This window comes from Accipiter gentilis, chromosome W (genome assembly GCF_929443795.1).
Source record: "Accipiter gentilis chromosome W, bAccGen1.1, whole genome shotgun sequence".
NCBI classification, from domain to species: Eukaryota; Metazoa; Chordata; class Aves; order Accipitriformes; family Accipitridae; genus Astur; species Astur gentilis.
The window spans coordinates 26669833-26690747 of NC_064918.1; the positions used below are offsets into that span (position 1 = coordinate 26669833).

The 20915-nt window shown below is 45.7% G+C and overlaps 1 protein-coding gene across 2 annotated transcripts in view; it reads right to left on the bottom strand.

The window, feature by feature from the left end:
• LOC126035455 (E3 ubiquitin-protein ligase RNF38-like) overlaps positions 1-10253 on the bottom strand; it is a 229360-nt gene extending 219107 nt beyond the window's left edge. The window contains exons 1-2 of one of the 2 annotated variants that reach the window (XM_049794063.1): positions 10127-10253; positions 9763-9865 (exon numbers count right to left, since the gene is read on the bottom strand). Coding sequence is in view for 1 of the 2 variants with exons in the window: in XM_049794060.1 (XP_049650017.1) it covers positions 9763-9922 (160 nt within the window). In the remaining variant the exon portion in view is untranslated. Of the gene's footprint in view, positions 1-9762 lie in introns of both variants that reach the window. The other variant, XM_049794060.1, reaches the window with a different exon arrangement.
• Positions 10254-20915: the final 10662 nt, after the last annotated feature.

Genomic DNA, 20915 nt, shown 5'->3' on the forward strand with positions numbered 1-20915 from the left:
CCTGCAGCTCTGACTCCCTGGATTACTGATAGGACCTGTTGCTGTCACCACACTGGCCCTAGTGCTACGGGACTGTGCCCTGTTGGTGAGGTCATTGCTTGGCCTGTGTTGTGGCTGCTCTCAGCTTCTGGCTTGCCTTCCTTGAGGGGGCAGCCCTGCTCTTGCTGCTCCCTGACAGGTGTTTCAGTACCTAAGGCAGTCTCTTAAAGGTTAAAATGTGTCCCCACTTGATGAGTAGGTAGTCTAAATGTTCATTTTAAAGTAGGCAGGGCTTTAGCAATGATAAAGAATGCCCATTCATGTCATCATGCCATTACACACTAGCTTACGTACATGACCAGTTCTGCTCCCTCTCATTTGTTAACTGAGAGAGGCTATGAAATTCTCAGGGAACAGTAAGAGTGACTCCTTTGTGAGGGAGGGCAAGCTGGGAGACAAGGGTAACAGCAAGGCAGGCCAGGGCCTGCCTGGGTGAGGAGAGCAGAGCAGGTCCGGTGACAATAACCAGGGTCAGACAACAGTCCAGATGGCCAGGAGAGTTCATAGTGATGGACTGGCTCATTTTTGAAGTCTGAAATACTGCAATGCTTTACTGAAGGCTGATTGTTAAGAAAAAAAATCCAAACTATGAAAGCCAAATCATATCATCTCTCTATGTACAGAGGAAAGATTCCCAACAAAACCATACCAGGTGCTGGACACTGCTGCAATAGACACAGGTTATCTATGTGGATGCAGAAGATTAGCCATTACAAGAGAAATTAGTGAAATGTCTTGAAATGCTTTATCACCTATAGACTGATGATAAAGGTTCCCTTTTCACACAGACCATGATTAGCAAGGGCTTGAATGAAAGCTGAGAGGCAGAGGTTCAACCTAAATAAGATGGCAGTGATTCTGGGAACAGCGACCTAGGTGATAACAGGTATGATATCAATCCCTTCAACTGAGAAAGGTCTGGGGAAGACAGTGTTTTAAGAATGAACATTTGGGGCATGTGTGTGCATTTGAGAAGATGAGAAAACAAGAACACGATACATACTCAAAAACCTCCTGAAAATACCAAATTTCAAAACCACTTCCCACTTTTTTCCCAAAATAAAGTACTCATTCTTCCTTCTACATTACTTGTCAAATAAAGTAACTTCTAAAAGAAAGCTGTATCTTAGATTGCCAGAGCACAAGAACAACAGCCAATAATTTTCCCCTCAACAGTGAGAAAATGTTTTCCACAGACAGGGAGCTCTAACAACCAAATAGATATTTACCACACTTTACGCACACACACACAGAGGAAAAAAACCAAAACAAAACAACAAATGAACCCAAAACCACTACTGTAGAACAAACATAAGAGAGTTCAACCAAAAGGCATCTAAAGAAAAAAGCAAGAGATAAACACAAGTGGGAGGAAAGTAGCACCTCAACATCAGCATGTTCACATGAAGGGAGCTTCACTACAAAATTTTTAAGACACTCCCTGACATTTTGCTTTCTTGTTTGAAGAGGAGGGAGTGTAGTCAGAGCATCCCTCCATGGTTTTGCAGCATCATCCTTCTCTCCTCTCTTCCAAGTGAGACATTCCAAATCATCTCCTTAGAGTCACACTGAAAACATTCCTAATCCTTCCCCAGTCAGGCTTCTGACCAGCATGTGGTCTGTGATGGTTGCTGCCAGTAACTATTGCCAGATGACCACCTTGCTGAGGGACAGGGCAGGATGTCCAGACTCAGATCTGTGGCTCCCCCCCTACATCTTGCATTTCATTCAGGTTTTCAGCTCTATGTTTAGCTGGCATCTTTCTATCTGAACTTCTGATATGAAGCAGATACCATATAAGAAGACCTGATGAGTGGTTTTCAAGTGCAAGAATCTCGAGGGGGGGGGGGGGGGGAAGATTTAAAACCTTTTTCTTGGACAACATAGGTTAAAAAGATTATATGTGCATGCAGGTTTCATTTTACCAAGGTAACGCTGAGGGTGAAGAAAAGGGGGTAGAAGCAGCATGAAAAGAAGAGCAAAAGCTTTTTATTAAAAAGCTATCTCAGGTTTTCCAAGGGTTTGGATGTTCACAGTCACACTTACTAGTACCCTGATAAAGCATTATTCTTTCCTTTCAGTTACAAAGCAATCATTCTTTTTAACGCCATATAAATAAAACTTCTGACATAAAATTTCGGTCTCCCCAGCTGTCCCAAAGCACAACCCCCACATAAAGCAGGAAGAATACAAGAAAAGAAGCAGGCAATATATTTTAAGTAATTTTACCCTGGAATGAAGTAGCCCACAGCACAAACAACACATTTTTGAGTGTCTGTGATGCTACTTTGAGATAGGCATGAAAACACGTGTGTTGTAGCATCATTTCCAATATGGAAAAATAATGCAGACATAGAAGGGAAGTGTTAGGACATGGACTGAGCTAAAGAAATATAACTATCTATTCAACTACAAAGAGCAACTGAAGAGTTTGAATTCAAGTCACTTAGTTAAATATGTTTGCATTGTTGCTTTTAGACACAGGACAGCTACATTTTGCTGCATGTCATTGCATTTCACTGAACTGAGGCTGTACTGTACACTGAGTTATCATTATTGTGTCTGTTATCAGTCATTTTAACTGAGACAGGATTACCAGACATACCCTCACCATAAAAACTACAAGATGTTAGGCCTGAATTGCCTTTCGGCTGCATACAGGCAAATCCAGGGCATTTTCAGTAGCGTTTGTACACTGATACCAACGGGAAAATCAGGACAGGGGAAGAGATGATGGTATATGTGTGTGCATCTCCAGCTGTGTGTGTGCGCACGTGTGTGAGTGTCTTCCGCTGTGCATCTGTGTATGTGTATACGTATGCATCTGAGCGTCTCCTTCTGTGGGGGTGTGCACGTGCACGTCTCCCTGTGTGTGAGCATGCATCAGTATCTACCAATGTGCATGTGTGTGCACACACAAGTATCTCCCTCTGTGTCCACGTGCATACTCATGACTGTCTCCCTGTATGTTTATGTGTGCGCCTCCCTCTGTGTGCACACATCTCCCTGTCTTCCTGTCTGTGTGCGTGTATCTGTCTCCCCGTGTCTGTGTGCATCTCCTTCTGCATGTGCATCTCCCTGCATATGTGTGCATCCATGTGTCACTGTGTGCATGCTCTGTGTGTGCACATCTCCCCCTCTGTGTGCGTGCATCTCCCTCTGTGTCCATTTACATCAGTGTCCTCTGTGCGTGCATGGGGGGGAGGGTGTCTCCCTCTATGTCTGTATGAATCTAAGTGTCTCTGTGTGCGCGCACACATCTGTCCCTCTGTGTGCGAGAGCATCTCCATCTGTGTCTGTGCATGTGTCCGTGTCTCCCTCTGTGTCCCTCTCTGTCGCATGTGTGTCTCCCTTTGCGTGTGTCTGTATACGGGTGTCTTCCTGCGTCAGCCTCTGTGAGCAAGCGTGCACAAGTGCCTCTGTCAGCATGTGTGAGGGCATGTTTCTCCCTTTGTATGTGCATGAGTGTCCTCCTCTCCTATTGCACGTGCATTTGCTCAGTGGATATTGTCCTGGTTTCAGCTGGGATAGAGTTAACTGTCTTCCTAGTAGCTGGTACAGTGCTATGTTTTGAGTTCAGTATGCGAAGAATGTTGATAACGCTGATGTTTTCAGTTGTTGCTAAGGAGTGTTTAGACTAAAGTCAAGGATTTTTCAGCTTCTCATGCCCAGCCAGCAAGAAGGCTAGAGGGGCACAAGAAGTTGGCACGGGACACAGCCAGGGCACCTGACCCAAACTGGCCAACAGGGTATTCCATACCATGTGACGTCCCATCTAGTATAGGAACTGGGAAGTGGGGGTGGGGAATCGCCGCTCGGGGACTAGCTGGGTGTCAGTCGGCGGGTGGTGAGCAATTGCCCTGTGCATCATTTGTACATTCCAATCCTTTTATTATTACTGTTGTCATTTTATTAGTGTTATCATTATCATTATTAGTTTCTTCTTTTCTGTTCTATTAAACCGTTCTTATCTCAACCCACGAGTTTTACTTCTTTTTTCCCGATTTTCTCCCCCATCCAGTGGGATGGGGGGGGAGTGAGTGAGTGGCTGCGTGGTGCTTAGTTGCTGGCTGGGGTTAAACCATGACAATATGGGGAGAGCAGTGGATATCATCTACCTCGAATTTAGCAAGGTGTTTGACATGGTCTCCCTCCCCATCCTTGTTGGCAAGTTGGTAAGATACAGACTGGATAGATGGACCACAAGATGGGTAGAAAAGTAGCTAAACTGCTGAGCTGGAAATAGTCAAGACAGCTTGACAGGATCCTGGATAACCTAATCTAAGACTCCGCTTTTAACAGAAGGTTGGACCAGATGATCTCCAGAGGTCACTTCCAACCTAGACTTTTTTTATGAGAGGGAGACAGACATGCACATATGTGTGCAGAGAGAAACATTCATGCATACATGCTCGCTTGCTACTAACATGCCTATAGAAGCCTTTCTTGTTATTCTTGACATCTCTTGCCAGTTTGAGCTGCAGCTGAGCTTTTGTCTTCCTAACTGCATCTCTGCATGCCCAAGCAATATTTCTATATTCTTTGGGAGTTTGTCCCCTTTTCCATCTCTCATATGCTTCCTTTTTTGCATTTGATCTCTCTCAGTAGCTCACTGTTTAACAAGGCTGGTTTCTTGTTATGTCTACTCCTTTTCCTGCTTAGGAGGATGGACTGCTCTTGTGCTTTGAGGAGACTGTCTCTGAAAATCTCCCAGGACTCCTGAGCTCCTTTGCCCTCCAAAGCAGACTTCCATGGGATCCCTCATAACAATTCCTTAAACAAGTCAAAATCAGCTCTTCTGAAGTCCAAGGTCTTTATTCTGCTACTTGTCTTCCTCATGCCCCTTAGGATCTCAAACTCTGTGATCTTATGGTCACTGCAGCCAGAGCTGCCATTGACAGTCACATCTCGAAGCAAATCTTCCTTATTTGTAAGCAGTAGGTCCAGAAGAGCACCACTCCTAGTCAGCACATCCAGCAATTGCATTAGGAAGTTGTCCTCAATGCATTCAAGAAATCTCTTGGAATGCTTGTTCACCACTGCGTTGCTTTCCCAACAAATATTAGGGTAGTTGAAGTCCCCCATAATAAGCAGGGCCTGCAGACCTGAGGCTTCTTTAAGTTGCCTAGAGTTGTTATTCTGTTTGTGTGTATCTCCCCATATGCACATACGCCTCCTGTGTGCATGTGCAACTCTCCCTGTGTTTGTGTGCACAAGTGTCTCCCTGTGTGAGCACATGAGCATTTCCCTCCATGTGTACATGTGCATGAGTGTCCTCCTCTGTGTGTGTGCATCTCCATCTGTCTGTGTCTGTATACATCTCCCTCTGTGTGTTGATGCGCACAAGTGTCCTCCTCTGTGTGTGTGTACATGAGTGTCTGTGTGTGTCCACAACTACCTGATTGGAGGATACAGAGAAGATGGAGTCAGTCTCTTCTTGGAGGTGCACAGCAATAGGAAGACAGGCAATGGACACAAGTTGGAACATGGGAAGTTCCAATTAGGAAAAAAGATTTTTACCATGAAAGTGGTCAAATACTGGAACAGGTTGCCCAAAGAGGTTGTAGTATCTCCATCCTTGGAGGTGTTCAAGGCCCTGAGCAACCTGATCTAATTAGACTTCTGAGCAGGAGGTTGCACTAGATGACCTCTGGAGGTCCCTTTCAACCTAAATTATTCTATGATTCTATGAATGTGCATGTGTCTGTGCATGTATGTGTGTCTCTGTGTCTATCTGTGGACACTGCTTGTAAAATATGTTTAGCTGTTGCTGTTACTGTTTAGTTACTCCCAAAATTTGAAGAGGGTTTAACAATATAGTCTTGATCTTGTTATTTTACCTTCTGGCAAAAATGGAAAACTTGTTTTCAAGAATATGACTAACAGGATTTTCAGCAACATCAAAAAAATTCAACTTCGTGATTCCACAAATAGGTGCACGACTCATTCACTGGTAGCAAATATTTTAATGCACTAAATAATTTTCACAGATCCAAAATGGTCTTTTCCCAGGGTAGGGGGTGGGATAGGAATCATTTCTTCTCCCCCATCTATACCCCACCTGATTTGCTCTGTAAAATATCTACATTTCCTTAACACTAGAAGATTAATCGCAGATCATAATTGTCGTGGTTTAACCCCAGCCAGCAACTAAGCACCACGCAGCCGCTCACTCACTCCCCCCCTCCCCACCCAGTGGGATGGGGGAGAAAATCAGGAAAAGAAGTAAAACTCATGCGTTGAGATAAGAACGGTTTAATAGAACAGAAAAGAAGAAACTAATAATGATAATGATAACACTAATAAAATGACAACAGTAATAATAAAAGGATTGGAATGTACAAATGATGCACAGGGCAATTGCTCACCACCCACCGATCGACACCCAGCTAGTCCCCGAGCGGCGATTCCCCACCCCCACTTCCCAGTTCCTATACTAGATGGGACGTCACATGGTATGGAATACCCTGTTGGCCAGTTTGGGTCAGGTGCCCTGGCTGTGTCCCGTGCCAACTTCTTGTGCCCCTCCAGCCTTCTTGCTGGCTGGGCATAAGAAGCTGAAAAATCCTTGACTTTAGTCTAAACACTCCTTAGCAACAACTGAAAACATCAGGGTTATCAACATTCTTCGCATACTGAACTCAAAACATAGCACTGTACCAGCTACTAGGAAGACAGTTAACTCTATCCCAGCTGAAACCAGAAAAATAATACACATACACTTTATAGAAGTTTGAAATTATAACTAACGATGATCTGCTCATCTGCTATGAGGATCCGAACACATTGTAAAACCTAACCATTGAATTTTGGTACCCAAAGGAGCTAAACTCTTTGAAGAAACTGGTCCTATCTGTTCCAAGTGCCATAGTTGCAAACAAGTTTTTCTGACGGCAACATCATCTCTAACAGAGATTGCTCAAAATCTGAATGTTTAGCACAGGATCTACGTTAATGAAGACCAAAACTTTTGAACAACCTCCCAAAGCTCCATCCCTTTTCAGACAAAAGACAAGAAAGAAAGTGAACTCCCCCTAATCCAATGGCAAGATCTTGATACACAGTTACCAGGACTGTGATGAACTGAACAAGTGATAAAGGTTCTATTTCTTTACTGTACCTAAGAGTTTCCAAGTCACAGGCAATGTAAAACCTTTTCTTTCACAGTAATACACTAAGTCAATTTTATTATGAGATTATCAGAAGTGTGGGAGAGCTAGGAGAGGAATTTGGATCAAACTTCAACCTGAGATGTTCAACTGCACCAAGAATGTCCAATTTCTAAACAGCAGAATTGAAATTAACTTTTGTCAAGTAAAACTTCCCTTCCTGAGATCACTCATATCTGGAGAAGATTTTTTTTTCTGTTAAATATCATCTTTTGTGAAAGGTCCACGTAACTGGGGAGGAGAGATAGCTATATAAGAAGTGATCTCCAATACACATACACAGATATTTCTGCAATATATAAACCAATTCAAATATAAAAAATAAAATTCTTTCTAAATTTTTAACATGGTATTCCTTTAAAACATTTCCAATCACAAATTCCAAGGGAAAGTGGTGAACCCTGTTGTGTATAAAATATATCTAATTTTAGAATAAGATTTCTAATGGTATAAACATCCATACTACAGACTTCCATAAGTCATCTAAGTAAGTCCCCAAGACTTAAGCATAGTTACAAATATATTCTAGGAAAGGACTAATTAGTATATTTCTCCATATTCTGATCCCAAAGAATGATATCTCATTGTTTGTTGTGCTCCCTGCACCAATGCATAATTACTAACTTCACATATATATAAAACCTGTTATAGATATGGTTATTATATGTAGTTATATAGGTTTTTAATATATTATATCTATATATAATAGTTCTTATTGCCATATGGAAACAATGGTGAAAAAACATCTAAGACCCCAATCCTGAAAGCACAGCTGTGTTTAAAATTTAATCATGTGGGAAATCCCAGTGCAGTCTAGAAGAAAACTCCCACGTTTCACAATAAACACATAAACTTAAGTGCTAGGGCCTCAGTCTTGAAAACATCATAGCTCCAAAATAAAAGTGAATTGAGTGGTCAAAAGCTGTTCCTCAGAGGGATATCATCATGTAACCATTTTAAACAGGAAATGGACCTGACACTTAAAAAGTCAGGTGTCAAATTGCCAATATACAGAGATTATTAGGAAGAAAGATAGGGTTTCCATAAGATGATGTTTTCCCAGCATTTTGGAGTTACCAACATATACAAGAATTTAAGAAACCATATCAGTCTTAATAGTAGTTTCAAAAGATACAGACAGTAAAGGAAAAAAGTAGTCAACCAGCTAGGGGCTGCTTTGGATTTATATATGCATGCAATTTTGGAAATGAATGCCACTCCCGAAGGACTGCAAGTTTCCCCACAAATTAAATATTCTAAAAATCAAACACCTGATGCTTACAAAAGTATCAATTCACTTTCAAATACCAATAAAGCCATAGGACAGTAAGAAGGCAAGCAGCCAGCTACTCATTAAGGAAATTAAGTATAGAGTACATCACACATACACTTATGCTATCTACTACATTTATCAACAGATTAGCTGTATTAAGGGGCTGTTTCTTTACCAAAGAGATCAGAGCTAACCATAGACAATCACTGAATCTCACATATTTTGGAGGATCAGCTAAACAGAGTAACTACAATCCAAGTTACACAGCCCTGGTATTATTCAGAATACAACAAAATTTTATATGATAGTACAGACATTTAAAAGCACAGTAAAAACGAGTAATCTCAAATTAAAAAACCCAACATTATACCAACAGGCTAGGAAATACAAAGACAGCATAGATACTATATTAACAATGATTATACTAAGAACAAATGTGCCCTCTCAAATTTAATTACAGCATTTCTTCTCCAACAGCATAATTTATAATGCCACATCTGATGCTAAGAGAAAAATAATATATATGAAATGTCTCAATGGATGGAATAACTTTAAATGCTTCTATCCTAACACCCAACTCAGGCTCTGTGGCAAGACCCATGCACCCCTTTGAGCCACAGGGAGAAAGAGAGTTCAGAAACTTTCTCCAGCAGTCCAGTCCACTCAACGATTCCAACACCAGAAATACAAGGAGAAAATTAGCAGAGAAGGAAATCAACACAGTCCTGAAGACTCCACAAACCCCCGGTCTTGGTGAGTCTGTTTCTCTTTACCCCCAATACATTCCAAAGTTTCAGCTGTTCACCAGGAGGTACAAAACTTGAACAAGAGCCCCAACAAGTTTATTTGTTTTAGTATAACCCTAGCAGAGTTTTGGCTCAGTCCCTTTTCCGGGAGCCCCGACGTCTCCCCCATGTGCGCTGCTGCGTGTCACCCCCGGGGACTCGGCACCCTCTGGGCCGCAAGGCAACCACTCAAGAAGGTCACAAGCTCTGAGGGCAGAGACACCCCAAAGGAGATGGAAGGTGATACCATGACTCTGGTCTCTCCCCCATCCCTGGGTGTTTTACCGCCTGGCGTCCAGACACCCGTCGTGTCTCCCGTGGGGACACATACCCGGCGGGGCGGGCATAACTCCACTGAAGTGTTGCGGAGGGTGTCAACTTCTGGGACCTCTGGGGGAGAAGATGAACAAAGGAGTAGTCGGGGGGGTGGTGGGGGTGGTGGGGGAATAGCCTTCCCTGCCCCGAAATACTTCCCCGCCTCACACGCACGGCTTACCTGACACAGGGGCTCTGGTGCCCGGGGCAGAGACGTGTCTGCCTCTGCCCTGGCTCTGAGTTCCTTGGTCCGGGAGGCTCGGCCTGTGTAGGGTTGGAGGCGGCTGCTGGCAGAGGGTGGGGGGAGGCGGCTGATGGAAATGAGCGGCGCCCCCGTTCATGGCGAAGCTGAGGAAGCTGGAGTGGATTCGGGGGGGCTCCAGGAGGAGGAAGGGAGCTGGGGGGGAGGCGACAGCTGCGGCAGTGATGGGGGAGGGGGACGAGGAGAAGGCGGGGGGCGACAGCGCAGGAGGAGGGGGGAGGGAGACGGCGGAAGGAGCCACCAATCTGCTGGTGAACCCAACTCCCCTACTCGCTTCTCCCACCTGGCGAAGGGGATCCGATCGATCTTCAACGCCGTCCTCCCCGGACTTTGTGGATTCCCGGTCGTGGTTCCGCAGGCAGGCGGAAGGAAAGAGGCGGGAGTCAAGCTGCACAGCGCAAGGTTGCGAGTTGGCGGCGATCGGCATCACTTCCCCCCGCCCGCCCCCAAGCAGTTGGTAGCAGACGGGGTCCCAACTGCCGAGACAGCGCACGAGGGGTGGTGGGCACGGCAACAAACTTCCTTTCGGTCTCCTCTCCCCTGCGAAGTACCAGCGGCGGGGCAAAGGGGGCTGCCACTGCTCGTTGTCCCCCGGTACGGACTCAGGGGCACTGGGCGGGGGCTGAGCCTGCTAGTTCGGCAGGGGAGATGATTAGCTGTGCCTCACGACTCAAAGGGCTAGGGCTCAGTGCAAGAGAGAAAACAAAGGCAGCATAGAAGGCTATTATACCTCCCCCGCCTCCGCCCTGCTAACAATAACAGCACTACGCCAGAGGAGCGAAAGAAAAGGGTATCCGAATTAGTTAAGTCCACCACCACCCCCTCGCCCTTCCGTCTCGGGGACTTCCTCTGCCGTCTTGGCCCCCCCTCGTACAAGACGGCAAGGTCCACTTCTCAATCCCGGCCCTGACCGGAAGAGGGGGGTGATTCCCCACGGGTGCCTGTCCACGTATTAGATCCGCCTTTGTGCGTGTGTGCGCCTTCCCTCTCCCTATGTAGGGACGGGGCAAGTCCTCTTATCTCCTAACGCTGGTCTGGCTGCTCTCAGGGAAAAAGTTGCTTCCTTTTCTCCTCTGCCATCAGCCTCACCAGCCCAGCATGAATTATACACGGTGAGAAAGAAGAGCGCTCAGCTCACAGCCAGCCCTGCATCTTCCCACTTCCATACCAACTCTGTCCACTTGGATCCCAAGGCAGCAGAGGGAGGCAGTGCCTTTCTGGAACACCATCTCCCGCACAGGACAGAAGTGACCAACCAGGGGAGGGCCTCATCCCCACCAGACACACAAACTTTTCTCCCCTTGTTTTGTTCTCCCCTCTCCTTCCTTTCTCCACCTCTTTTCCTTCCATCCCACTCCCATTGCCAGCATTCAGCTGCACCAGCAGGTCTCAGCCCAACCACCTTGGGTATCCTTTGGCCATGCTGGAAGGGGAAAGCTGTCCTGCATCATACAGCACTTGAGATGCTAGGGCACATCCCTCTCCCAGGCCTTGCTCCCTTCTTTCTTTCCCCATATTCTACTTGCCCCCACCCCCAGCAGTGACAGATGTCTCAGCAGTCAAGAGCCTGGTGCTGAGCTCAGGCAGAGCTCTGCTCATTTTTATCTTTTTTTTCCCTTCTTTAAAAAGCTTATAACCAAAGCATACAAGCAACAGCGGGAGGGAAGCCCCACATGGATTGCCACATGTGCACACAAGAAAACAGAAAGCCACTGGCTAGCAGTACTGCCTGTACTGCTTGGCATATACTGGAGCGTCTCACATATGAGGAAAGGCTGAGAGAGCTGGTGTTACAATACAAAAATCAGTTTTGTACTTACGGGTTAAAATTGTAACTACAGGGAATTGGAATTGTGTTAGGTACAATGAATCAGGATGGGTATAACCATAGAAACCTCATATATTTTCTGCCAAAATTTTATGTTTAAGAACTAACATTATGATTGAAACAATAGACAAAAGTGTAGCTAATAGAGGTAATTACAAGAGTGTAGTCAAGTGATTAACTAGTATTTACTCATAAGTTTTGCAGTTCTTTGCTCTTATGACTAGATGTTCCTGTACACTAGAGGAGAACAATGTTGAAATTGATCACATGTGACTGAAATTGCGCTAAGCTTCAAGATCAAAGAACAAGGACAAGAACAAAGACTTCAAGGACAGCCAACAAGAACTTCAAATGGGTCAGTGGTCGCAAAAGCAGCCCTTCAACTCAAATGGATCCTTCATTGCGCGTGATCGGATGTAGGCAGTACTAGGATAATCAGTTGCAATCATTTTATGTATATGTATACTAATCTGATGAATATGCAATTAGTTATTCTATATAACCTGTTAGTGCTAAAGCTGTAGTATGCACGCTAGGTGGAACTATCCCCCGTGCATCCAGCGCTGCAATAAACGAAGTGCCTGCTTCTTAACTTCACATTGCTGTTAAGGAGTTTTATTCCGGATTTCAGCAACACTGGGGCTGTTCAGCCAAGAGAAGAGAAAGCTCAGGGGGATCTCATCAATGTATACAAATATCAGAAGGGGAGGGTGCAAAGAAGACAGAGCCAGGCTCCTTTCAGTGGCGTCCAGTGACAGGACAAGAGGCAATGGGCACAAAGTGAAACACAGGAGGTTCCGCCTGGACATCAGGAAACACTTTATTACTGTGAGGGTGACTGAGCACTGGGACAGGTTGCCCAGAGAGGCTGTGGAGTCTCCCTCCTTGGAGATAATGCAAAAGCCATCTGGACATAGTCCTGGGCAACTGGCTCTTGGTGGCCCTGCTTGAGCAGGGGGGGTTGGACCAGAAGACCTCCAGAGGTCCCTTCCAACCTCAACCATTCTGTGATTCTGTCTATGTGTGTGCGCACACACGGCTATAAACTCAACAGGGAATGCTTAAAGGGTTTAGTAGACTTTTCCAGCCCTGGCTCCTTGCCATCCATGCACTTTCGATTAAATGAGCCTTTGTCTTACCAGGGTGGCCCTGGTTCCTGGGAGATCTGCACAAAGCCAAGGAGTCTTTGCCTACAATAAATATGCAGCAATCAATTGTGTTGGAAAGACCTAAGAAGGCCAGACGCACTGAACCTGCAATTGTCATTGTCCCCTTTGTTATGCTTCATTGATTAGGTCTCAAGCATGTCCTTTATGCTCCAGCTACCCCTATCTTCTCCCATCGCTCCAATTCAGAAGCACCTACAGGCGCCTCCCCACACCTTCCCCCCGCAACCCCCACATGCAGTGAGTTAGCAGGGAGCTGCAGGGAATGTCTGTAATTGCAAAGGCCTCTCCAGCAACAGGGCTGCCTTTGCAGTGATGCATTTCTCTCCCTTTCAGCCAAATGCTTTGCGGGCGGGGCGAGGAGTGGGGTGGGGGTGGGAGAAGAGGGCACTGTTGCGATAGTTCGATTGGGCAGCCAGGCTATTGCACAGGGCTGTGCGCCTGCTGCAGGGCTGGCTCTTTATCCATTACATGCAAGTGCTTGCTACTGTTTGGGGAGAAGAGTTGAGCAGTCGGAAAGAGCAAGGCACGGTGGCGGGGACAGGAACCAATTATTTACAAAAACCAAAGGTACCTGGGTCTCGTGGCAAGGTTTGGAGGGGGGCACAGAGGTGGCTCCTGTGAGAAGACACTAGAAGCTGCCCCTCATGTTGGACGGAGCCAGTTTCAGATGGCTCCAAGACGAATACACTGCTGGCCAAAGCTGAGACAATAAGCAATGTTGGGAGTGCCTCTGTGATAACACATTTAAGAAAGGGTAAAAAATGCTGTGCAACAGCAGCTGGGAGAGAAGAGTGAGAATATGTGAGAGAAACAACCCTGCAGACATCAAGGTCAGTGAAGAAGGAGGGGGAGGAGGTGCTCCAGGCACTGGAGCAGAGATTCCCCTGCAGCCCATGGTGAAGACCATGGTGACAATGCAGGTTGTCCCCCTGCAGCCCATGGAGGACCACACACCGGAGCAGGTAGATATACCCTGAAGGAAGCTGCAGCTCATGGAGAAGCCCATGCAGGAGCAAGTTTTCTGGCAGGACCTGTGGCACTGGGGAGACCCACGCTGGAGCAGTCCATTCCTGAAGGACTGCACCCTGTAGAAAGGACCCATGCTGGAGCAGTTAGTGAAGAACTGCAGCCTGTGAGAAGGACCCACGTTAGAGAAGGTTGTGAAGGACTGTATCCATGGGTGGGACCCCACGCTGGAGCAGGGGAAGAGCGTGAGAAAAAAGGAATGGTAGAGATGAAGTGTTATGAACTGTTCGCAACCCCCATTCCCCATCCCCCTGCACTACTCGGCAGGAGGATGTAGAAGAGTTGGGAGTGAAGTTGAGTCTAGAGAAGAAGGGAGGGGTGGGGGAAAGTGGTTTTAGTTTTGTTTTATTTCTCATTATCCTACTAATACAATTAACTGGCAAGAAATTAAATTAATTTCCCCAAGCTGAGTCTGTTTTGCCCATGACAGTAATTGGTAAGTAATCTCCCTGTCCCTATCTTGACCCACAATCTTTTCATCACATTTTGTCCCCCTATCCTGTTGATGGAGGAAGAGTGATAGAGCGGCTTGGTGGGCAGCTGGTGGCCAGCCAAGGTCAACCTACCACATCACCTTTTGGCAGGCATGTGCTTTTTCACCTCCTGCAGCTCCGCCAGCCTTGCTATCATACACCCCTTGTGTGCACAGATTTCTTTCCCTGGTGCTCAATCCCACCCTTAACTTTCCTTCCACCCCTTTTACCCAGAACTCCCTGTATTTCACAGGCCCATCACAGGGAGCTGTCATGGTTTAACCCCAGCCAGTAACTAAGCACCACGCAGCCTCTCACTCACTACCCCCCACACCCAATGGGATGGGAGAGAAAATCGGAAAAAAAAGGTAAAACTCATGGGTTGAGATAAGAACAGTTTAATAGAACAGAAAGGAAGAAACTAATAATGAGAATAATAACAATAATAAAATTACAATACTAATAAAAGGATTGGAATATACAAAACAAGTGATGCACAATGCAATTGCTCACCACCTGCCGACCAATGCCCAGTTAGTTCCTGAGCAGCCATCCCCACCAGCCCCACTCTCCCCAGTTTATATACTAGATGTGACATCACATGGTATGGAATACCCCTTTGGCCACTTTGGGTCAGCTGCCATGGCTGTGTCCCCTCCCAACTTCTTGTGTCTCTCCAGCCTTCTTGCTGGTTGGGGAGGAGAAGCTGAAAAGTCCTTGACTTAGTCTAAACACTACTTAGCAACAACTGAAAACATCAGTGTGTTATCAACATTCTTCTCATACTGAATCCAAAACATAGCACTGTACCAGCTATTAGGAAGACAATTAACTCTATCCCAGCTGAAACCAGGACAGGAGAAAATGCTGAAGTCTGTATCTTTAGCTTCCCCATTGCGTGGCACATGCAGAAAAGTCACTGTCATATTGATGGCATGGGGCTGGGAAGTAAGCATTACAGTGGCCATGGTGCAAGGTGCATGTGTACATTCCTCAGCCTGGCACCTTTAGAAACTTTTCCCTGGGCTTTATTTCCCCTCCTGAGACTGTGAAGCCAGGATGCTATGAGCATAATTGGCCAGTAATTTGTTGCGGCGGAGGATCCACAGGGGACATCACACACAGACCAATGTGATCAAGTGAAGCCCATTTACTACAACTTTCAGCACAGTTATATACCCTATGTGCTTATGCACGCACCTTATACAATGCACTGATTGGTACAATATCTCGTTTCATGCAGCACTGTCTTATCCTTTATTGGCTGTGCAAGCTTCTTCACGAGGCATCTTGTGGTTGCTTATCTGGTTCTTCGGCATCCAGGAGTTGTTTGTGAGGCTCTTCTTATCTTCCTTTTCCCAGCGTACAAGGACACAGCGTCCTTGTCTGCTTCAGCACTTTGTATGCTTATGCTTCGTTCCCAGCTAAAGGCTGGATTGCTCACATGCCCTCGCCCAGCCAAGAAATCCTCAACAATTCCCCCTTTTTGTTTTTGAGCAATCCAGGCTTAATTAATAACTTCGGATGCCATTTTTCTCAATAAGCTGAACAAGGTAAAATTATTACAATAGCTAAAATCACAATAACAACAACAATGCCCATGAGACATAACTCTTTAAGCCAACCCGTTATCCCTAATGACCTGAACCATGAGGACTGTAAGGAAGATGAACCATCCGTACATTCTTGTGCCATCTTGCTCCACGAACTCAGCCCAGCAATCGGTAGGTGCCAGCTTTCCGTGGGCGTCCCCACGGAGGCAACAATGGCCTTGCCGTACACCAGCCCGATGCTCTTCGGAAAATCCCCGTATTTATACATTTGCAGAGGAACAGATTTCAGCACACGTGGCCAGCGGGTGCCAAAAGTCCTCCTCGGTTGCAATCTATGACGCATGCGCTCGCTGGCCAGGCGTGCTGCACGAGTCATAGCCATCTTGTCTATTGGTTCATGGGCTTTGTGATGCGGTTGCAATGCACAGAGAATCTTGACCTGTTATGTTAGCCAAGGTGACCTATATGTTAGTTTTTGGCTGAGGTGGTATTCATATTGCCGCACCATCTAGGATGTTCCAGATGATATTAGTCATACAGATCAAGCGGGAGTCCGTCGTGGGCCTGTATCTTTGGAAAACACAATCAACCTCGTTCCCAGGTTATTAATGGAAATAGACCTTACCCCTAATTTTGGCTTTAACTAACTTTTACATTTACCCCACACTGTCTTCCCGTAATCACACTATGTTTAATCAAATTATGCTTAACACACTTTTTACCTAAAGCAAGTTCTATATACAATAAGGCACGCTGTTCTAAAAACCTCTCTGAAGGACTCAGTGTCCGCTAGTAATACTCTATTAGTTAGAATGTGTCGGATCAGTGGCTTCAGCACCCGCCGGTGCCGTGCCAGTCGCCATTGGGACAATTCCGGGTCCAGCATCAGTGCGAAGCCATGGCTTGACCCACTTAGCCTGTATCTGTGGAAACACAATCATAATCTCGCTCCCAGGTTATTAATGGAAATGGACCTTCCCATTGCCCTGTTTCTAGATTCTTAACTAAAATCAGGACCTTACCCCTAATTTTGGCTTTAGTTAACTTTTACGTCTACCCCACACTGTCTTCCCATAATCACACTATGTTTAATCAAATTATGGTTAACACACTTTTTACCTAATGCAAGTTCTATATACAATAAAGCATGCTGTCCTAAGTCTTCTACAAGCGATAAATCATATACTTCCTTATAATGCCTTAACCAAAAACCTCTCTTAAGGATTCAATGTCCCCTAGTCCTCTAAAGTGTAATACTCTAGTAGTCGGAATCTGTCAGATCAGTGGCTCCAGCACCCGCCAGTACCGTGCCAGTTGCCGTTGGGATGATTCCGGACCCAGCATCAGTGCGAAGCCATGGCTTGACCCACTTAGCCGGGATCCAACGAATGCCTCGATCTGTAAGCAAACACATATACCCTCTCCCAGTAAGCTTTACTTCTGCGGGTCCGCACCATTGCCTGGACTCTGGGTCCTTATACATTACCATGATTCATGTACTTTGTTGCGTCCTTTCCACCTGTAAAAGAGCATGATGCACTACCATCGGTGGGTCTTTGTGATCACCTGTCAATCTAAGATAATTTAGCACAAATAAGGCTTTGGCCAATCGCTCCTCTGGGAGTGAGCCCTGGGTTCCCCCCTTTTGTCTTTGCAGCATGCTCTTTAGGGTCTGGTTGGCCCGTTCGACAATAGCCTGTCCTGTGGGAAGATGTGGAATACCCGTACCATGGTGAATTCCCCACAAATTACAAAATCGAGCAAATCATGTAGAACCATAAGCCGGGCCGTTGTCCGTCTTAATTTCTTTAGGCACACCCAGCACTGCAAAAGAAGCGTGAAGATGGCGTTCAACATGTAAGGCCTTTTCTCCAGTTCGTGCCGTGGCCCACATGGCAGCAGGATAGGTATCAATACACACATGCACATAACGCTTTGCACCAAACCACATGACATGGGTGACATCCATTTGCCACAACTGCAATGGCAAGAGACCTCGTGGGTTAACCCCACAGCCCAGGCCCAGCCCCTCCTTTTGACAATCGGGGCATGCTTTAACGATGCCTTGGGCATCAGTGAGTGGTAAGTCAAATTGCTTTGCTAACATCCTAGCGGGTTGGTGCAAGAACGCATGTGATTGCCGTGCTTGTTGAAAACAATTCCCTGGAGGAGGCTCCCATGCCGCTGCAACCAATTGGTCAGCTGTCATTTCCCTCTGACAAACCTGGTAGTTTTTGATGACTTCTTATATGGGTTATAAAATACCCTACACTCCGAGAGTTCAAGCAGCGTAGTAATGAGAAAAACATGCCCAATCTTTTGTTTGTGACCTCCTTTACCAGTGCTCTTTCCATCCTTTGTACCACCCCGACTACATAAAGAGAATCGGATACGATATTCAGCAGCTCCTTAGACCAATGCTGCAGTGCTCAAATCACCGCTTTTATTTCTAACATCTGTAAAGAATTCCCAGGCTCTCCCTTTTCAACATGCTCACACCACTGATCGTTAGCATCTTTGCACGTACAGGTGGCCGTACCTGTCTTTTTCCCAGCATCAGTAAACACTGTTACCCCGTGTACAGGTGTTTCCGACCTCCATCGTTTTTGCTCAAAGGTTTGCTGTTTCAATAGTGACCACAACTTATGCTTTGTATCTTGATTACTGATCGTACTTCCAAACCCTGCTAATGCCACTTGTAACGCTACAGAATGCCAAATTCCCCATTCCAAATACCATTTTACCAGAGGTATTAGCAACATTTCTGGTTCCGTCCCTTCAATCTCTACAATCCTCGTTCTTCCCCTAATGATCAGTTGTGCAAATAATTCCAATTGGGTCACAATAGATTTGTCCGGTCGCATGGCCAGGAAGACCCATTCCAAAATTCTCAAGGAATCTGAGCGCTTTGTGTCCCACTGACAAATTACTGCATAAGGGTGTTGTCTCTGAGAGTCCCCTGTATTAATGATCATCAACATGATTGGTAAATCCTCATTGTGTCTGGATGCAAAGCTAGATGCAATTTTCTTTGATATATATTTGAAGGCTCTTTTCTGTTCTCCTGTCATTTCCCATTTCTCGTCTGCGCGTGCGCTTGTACCCAGGAGTTCTACCAAAGGGGCCATATCGTCATTAGTGATACCTCAAAGATTATGCACCCACTGGATATCTCCCACAGGCTTCTGGACACCATGCACCATTGAAATTTCTGATGTTATTTGAAGCTTCTGAGGTTTAACATTGCTAGCATCTATGTGCCACCCCAAATACTTCCAAGGTGCTGCCTTTTGCACCTTTTCAGGAGTGATTATTAATCCGCGATGGCTTAAGGTGTCCTGCAATTGAGTTAAAATTTTTTCCTGTGGCAAGTTCCTTCCCGCTATCAAAATGTCATCCATATAATGATAAATAATTGACTGAGGAAAGTGCTTTCTTACAGGCTCTAATGCCCAGGCCACATACACCTGACACATCGTGGGGGAATTGCGCATTCCTTGCGGTAACACGATCCAATGGTATCTCTTATAGGGCTCTGCCTTGTTAATCGATGGTACCGAAAAGGCAAACCGTTCAGCGTCATCTGGGTGCAAGGGAATGGTGAAAAAACAATCCTTTAGATCTATAATTAACAAATCCCATTCTTCTGGAAGCATAACTGGAGACGGCAAACCTGGCTGCAGGGCTCCCATACTGTGCATCACCGCATTCACAGCTCTGAGATCATGTAACAGTCTCCATTTCCCACTTTTCTTGGGAATGGTAAATATTGATGTATTCCATGGACTAGTAGAAGGAACAACATGTCCCACTCTCAATTGGTCCTCAACTAACCCTTGTATTTTTAGCAGCCTTTCAGAATTTAGCAGCTACTGATCAATCCAAACAGGCTCATCTGTTTTCCAGCTAATTTTTAGGATTGGCTGCCCCTCAGTGACCGCTCCTAAAAAGGATGGGTCACTAACGTTGCTTTCATTTGGCTCAGTAAATCACGGCCTATGACGCCAAACAATTCAGTTGGGGTAGTCATGACATACGGACGTGCCGTAACGTGCTCACCGTCAGGGAACACAAATGTAATGGGTAGCTGACTTAATAAGGTGGTTTGTGTGCCCCCTATCCCTGCAATACCAAAATTTGGATTGATCGATGGCCATGATGGAGGCCAAACATATATCGTGAAATAATCGTAACATCAGCTCCTGTATTGATTGTCATCAGTTTCTTGACGATAACTCCGTCAGGCCCTTCCAATTGCACTACCTTTTCTGGTTTACCTTTTGTTATGTACATGGCAAAATATACCTGCGGTTCCCCTGTGGAGCCGAATCTACCATCTCCACGTTGTACTTCACCTGGGTTTGGAACACATGACCTGAATGGAACTAATTGTGCTATTGTGCTATGTACATTTAGGAATAGAAACAGGAGGGATTAAAACATGAATCATAATTTTCACAGTCCCACAATAATCTGCATCAATAAGCCCTGGGACTACCAAAATTCCTTTTAGAGTTGTTGAAGGTCGCCCCATTAAAAATGCACTAAGCTCGAACCCCAATGGTCCCTTTATGTTGCTATCCACCAAGTGGACTCCTGCATCCACCAACGTAATGTCTACTGCGGTTTCCACATCCACTCCGGAGCTTCCTGCAGCGGCGGATCTGGTAGTTGCGAGGCTGCCTGAGGGCTGGCAGCCCAAACCCCTTGCATTTGTGTTGTCGCGCGAGGGGCCTTCACGCTCGGTGTAAAGTTTCCCTTCTTCCTGCATTCTTGGGCGGTACGGCTATCTTTCTTACAATTGTTGCAGCACTTTTTGTTAGTAGAAACTCTACATTGGCTCTTGATGTGTCCAAGTTTACCGCAATTAAAACACTTGGCCAACGGTTTCTACTGGCTTTATCAATAAGCGGATTCCGTACTGACTCACAGCAGTCCTTAAAGTCTCAAGGACTTTCCAGTCAAACGCCTCCCATCTTTTTGTCCATTATTTTGTATAACAACTGGGAATGCTTGGATCATA